The following is a 4373-nucleotide window of genomic DNA, read 5'->3' on the forward strand; positions in this document are numbered from 1 at the left end:
AGGAATTTCCCTAAATAGTCAACTTCTACAAGGACCCGACTTTATGAACAGCTTGGTTGGCGTTTTAATCAGATTTCGTCAAGAGCCCGTTGCTATAGCAGCCGACATCGAGGCTATGTTTCATCAGGTCCGTGTCGAAGATTTAGATTGTGATGCCCTACGGTTTCTATGGTGGCCTGAAGGGGACATGAATCAACAACCTAGATGCTATAAGATGCTGGTACACCTATTTGGCGCGACCTCATCCCCAAGTTGCACAGCATATGCATTAATACGAACAGCGTCGGATAACGCGCATATGTATAAACCAGAGGTAGTCAACACCGTTAAAAGGAACTTTTACGTTGACGACTGCTTAAAATCAGTTTCTTCTGATGAGAAAGCAATCGAGTAAGCCGCAGACTTACAGTCATTGTTAAGGAGAGGAGGATTTCGTCTGACGAAATGGCTTAGCAATAAGAGAGATGTCGTTGAATCTATCCCAGAGTCAGAACGAGCGCCATCTATAATGAATCTTAGCAAGAGTGACAGTTTGCCAGTAGATCGTGCCCTCGGTGTTCAGTGGAATGTAGAAAAAGATGAACTCAAATTTAAAGTGAAAGTAAGTGAAAAACCAATAACAAGACGCGGTATCCTTTCCATCGTCAGTTCCATATTTGATCTCCTTGGACTGGTAGCACCAGTACCTCTACGTGCAAAGGCTATAGTACAAAACCTATGTAGACAGAAGCTTTCATGGGACGATCCTATCCCTGAAAAAGATACGTACGAGTGGAAACAATGGTTAGATACTCTTCCATATTTAGAATCTGTCTCTGTGAGAAGATGTTTTAAACCACAGGACTTTGGAACCTTAAAGAATGCCCAGCTACATGTATTCTGCGACGGTTCTCAACTTGGTTACGGCGCATGCGTGTACTTGAGATTAAAAGATGAAAAGAACCTGATTTCATGCTCTCTGGTTGCTGGAAAATCACGACTAGCGCCAATAAAACAGACATCTATTCCAAGACTTGAACTTTCAGGAGCAGTTGTCGCTTCCCGGCTTTATACGCTAGTAGCAGACGAACTCGAAATAAACATTGACAGTTTGACATTCTGGACAGATTCTATGATTGTCCTTGGATATATTAAAAACGAAACCCGGAGATTCAAAACCTTTGTTGGAAATAGGGTAAGTGAAATTCATGACGTGACGTCACGAGACCAATGGAGACACGTAGATACAGCTTCCAATCCAGCAGACGTCGCTTCTAGAGGAATGCATGCCAGTGATTTTAAGACAATGAAATTTTGGATGCATGGACCTGAATTCCTTCAAAAAGATGAAAGCCATTGGCCAAGCCACCTAACTAAACCTGAATTAGACGACGACGACACTGAGCTGAAAAAAGAGGTTGTCGTCAACACAACTAGTGCAGTTGAATCCATTCAAAGTATAATAGATAGATACTCCAGTTGGACGAAGCTGAGAAGGGCCGTTGCTTGGTTACTAAGATATAAGGTATACTGCAGACGTAAACACTTAAACCACACCTTGGGACTGAATGAAGGTGACTTGAGCACCAATGAACTCAACATGGCGGAACATACCATATTAGCGTTGGTTCAACGTACGTCGTTTACCGATGAGAGAATATATCTACAAAATGGGAATTCTGTAAGAAAAGACAGTTGTTTAGCATCTTTGAACCCGATTATACACCATGACCTGATCAGAGTACAAGGACGCTTACAATGCGAATATCCAAGCAAATATCCAGTCGTATTACCTAGCAAACACCATGTAACAAAACTAATAATAAAACATATCCACGAACATAATGGTCACGTTGGAAAAGAGCATGTACTTTCTATGTCACGTGAGAAATATTGGATTCTACACGGACCTAGCGCAGTGAAGAGTATTTTGAGAGGTTGCATCCCATGCAGACGACAACATAAACCGTTAATGACCCAACAGATGGCGCCCTTGCTAGACGAGCAGACGACACCGGATATGCCACCATTTTCCCATATTGGAATCGATTATTTCGGACCATTTATTGTGAAGACAGCTCGTGCACGAGAAAAACGTTATGGTTGTATTTTCACGTGCCTAACGTCGCGTGCGGTACATTTTGAAATTGCTCACAATCTATCTACTGATTCCTTCATATCTGCCTTTCAACGCTTTCAAAGTCGACGTGGACGCCCACGGAAAGTCTTCAGTGATAATGGAACCAATCTTGTTGGAGGTGAAACTGAACTACGAAAATCATTGCAGCTATGGAACCAGTCCAAACTCAGTGGATTTTTTGCTCAGAACGACATTGAATGGCATTTCAACCCTCCGAATGCAAGCCATATGGGAGGAGCATGGGAACGTTTAATTCGTTCTACTAGAGTTATATTGAAATCTCTCGTCCGAGAACAACTACTTAACGACGAGCAGCTGCTTACATTTATGGCTGAAACTGAGAAAATACTAAATGACAGACCTTTGACACCCGTTAGCAGTGATCCCAGAGACCCACCAGCATTAACGCCGAGTATGCTACTGCTAATGAAATCAAACCAGTGCTTACCTGTTGGTATCTTTAAGAAGCAAGATATATACGCAAAACGGTGGTGGAGACAAGTGCAGTATCTCGCAGATGTATTTTGGAAACGATGGTTGAGAGAATACTTACCACTACTTCAGAAACGTCAGAAATGGCAACGTAAAACTGTAAACCTGAAGAAAGATGATGTAGTTCTTGTTGCCGTTGACAACGTTCCCAGAGGACAGTGGCCACTAGCCCGAGTGGTTGACGTGAATCTTGGTAGAGATGGCCTAGTTAGAAGCTGTGTGATCAGAACTAAATCAGGTCAATTAATCAGGCCAGTTACTAAACTGTGTCTTCTTGAGGCTTCAATGTAAATTTGATCCTAACTTTTTTCGAAGCTAAATAATAATTATAACAAACAAGTAAGAGCCAAGTTTTGTTGTACAAATTGTTATAAATGCGCTACTTAGGAATTGTCTTTATGAAGCGTAGATAATTTGTTTTTTGGTTAGATTTCGTGCACCTTGCATAGATTAATTAATTACGTGAAATATGTCATCAACTTAAGAATTATTGGTTATTGATAAAGCATGGAAGTGTAATGTTTTGAAAAGTTTATTTGTTATGAAATGTATGTAATTTCATAGTGGGGACTGTTAGAAACATAAATGTAGTTTCTAATATTTGTTGTATCTGACGCTATTTATTTGACGTCTGTTTGGCGTCTTCAGCCACGTGATAATTTGCGGCGTTCATTGACGTCAACGTCATAATTGTTTATACTTCCGCCCAGACTTTGAAACGTTAACTGAACTGAACGTTAACTGTGGACATAAATTATTCTGATGAGACTTGATGAGAAAGAGACCAAATTCGGTAACTAAATACTGTTTAGTCAATTATTTATTCAAAGCGTAATTATTGAACTCGAAGTTATGATATCGAATTTGTTAAATAGCATAAAATGAATATATAGACGTTAAATTTAATTTTCTGAATGATTGGATAGTGCAAGCTTTGTTGATGTGAAGTATGTTCAAAAGTACATCAGTTGTTTATATGAGTATATGTATAATTGGTGAGCGTTGTATGAATATTGTTTGTATGTTTGTATTTGCAGAGAATCGCTATATCTAGAGAAATAAAAGAGTAAAGGCGCATCTCTCGTTTAGTCACTGAGTTGATCCAAGTCCCAGAACAATAGGTATGGAATTTGCACTCTTTGTAAGTAAATTGAAGTAGCTACACAACAAAGCTAATTTCATGCAGCTGTGTAAGATTTTGTTTGGGCTAAACAACATTTATAAAATGCTAAATTTTATCATGCACAGATTTAAACAACAAATAAGAACAATTCTTAAAAATAATTTTAAATACATATTATTGTCATTTTCTTTTCTAACACTGATTTTACTCAGTTACATGCACTAAGGCAATCAAAACGCATCAAAATAAAGTTATTTCTCATAAAAGTAGTGTATGTATTTGATATGAAGATGTAATAAAATGAAAATAAGTAAATATTTCAACTATTTTAGACAGAAACTACTAGCCTGAAAATAAGATTATTTTGAACTAATTTTTAGAAAACATGTACTTTATGAAAATTTGAATTTTGAAACCATTTTGTAGAGTTTCTATAGTGTCAAATTGATTGAGTTATTATTAACAGTTTATTCTATAGATCAAGAGACAGTTTTGAAGTTTAACAACAAATAAATAAATATTAAATATATACCCACGAAGATGATTTTACTTTTTCGTACACACATGAGCATTGTCATATCGCATAGGTAAAAATGAAAGGTCTGGTGTGCATGAGTGCAAGATAGTTTAATCTTATAT

General features: G+C 37.8%; 1 protein-coding gene across 1 annotated transcript; it reads left to right on the top strand.

Moving 5' to 3' along the window:
• Nucleotides 1–508: 508 nt before the first annotated feature.
• Nucleotides 509–2902, top strand: LOC128547775 (uncharacterized). The gene has a single exon (XM_053520947.1). The coding sequence runs from the start codon at nt 509–511 to the stop codon at nt 2900–2902; it is 2394 nt and encodes a 797-aa protein (XP_053376922.1).
• Nucleotides 2903–4373: the final 1471 nt, after the last annotated feature.

Source organism: Mercenaria mercenaria, chromosome 13 (assembly GCF_021730395.1).
Source record: "Mercenaria mercenaria strain notata chromosome 13, MADL_Memer_1, whole genome shotgun sequence".
NCBI lineage: Eukaryota > Metazoa > Mollusca > Bivalvia > Venerida > Veneridae > Mercenaria > Mercenaria mercenaria.

Coding starts and splice junctions, on each gene's coding strand:
- LOC128547775 (XM_053520947.1), top strand. CDS start 509: ATGAATCTTAGCAAGAGTGACAGTTTGCCAGTAGATCGTGCCCTCGGT.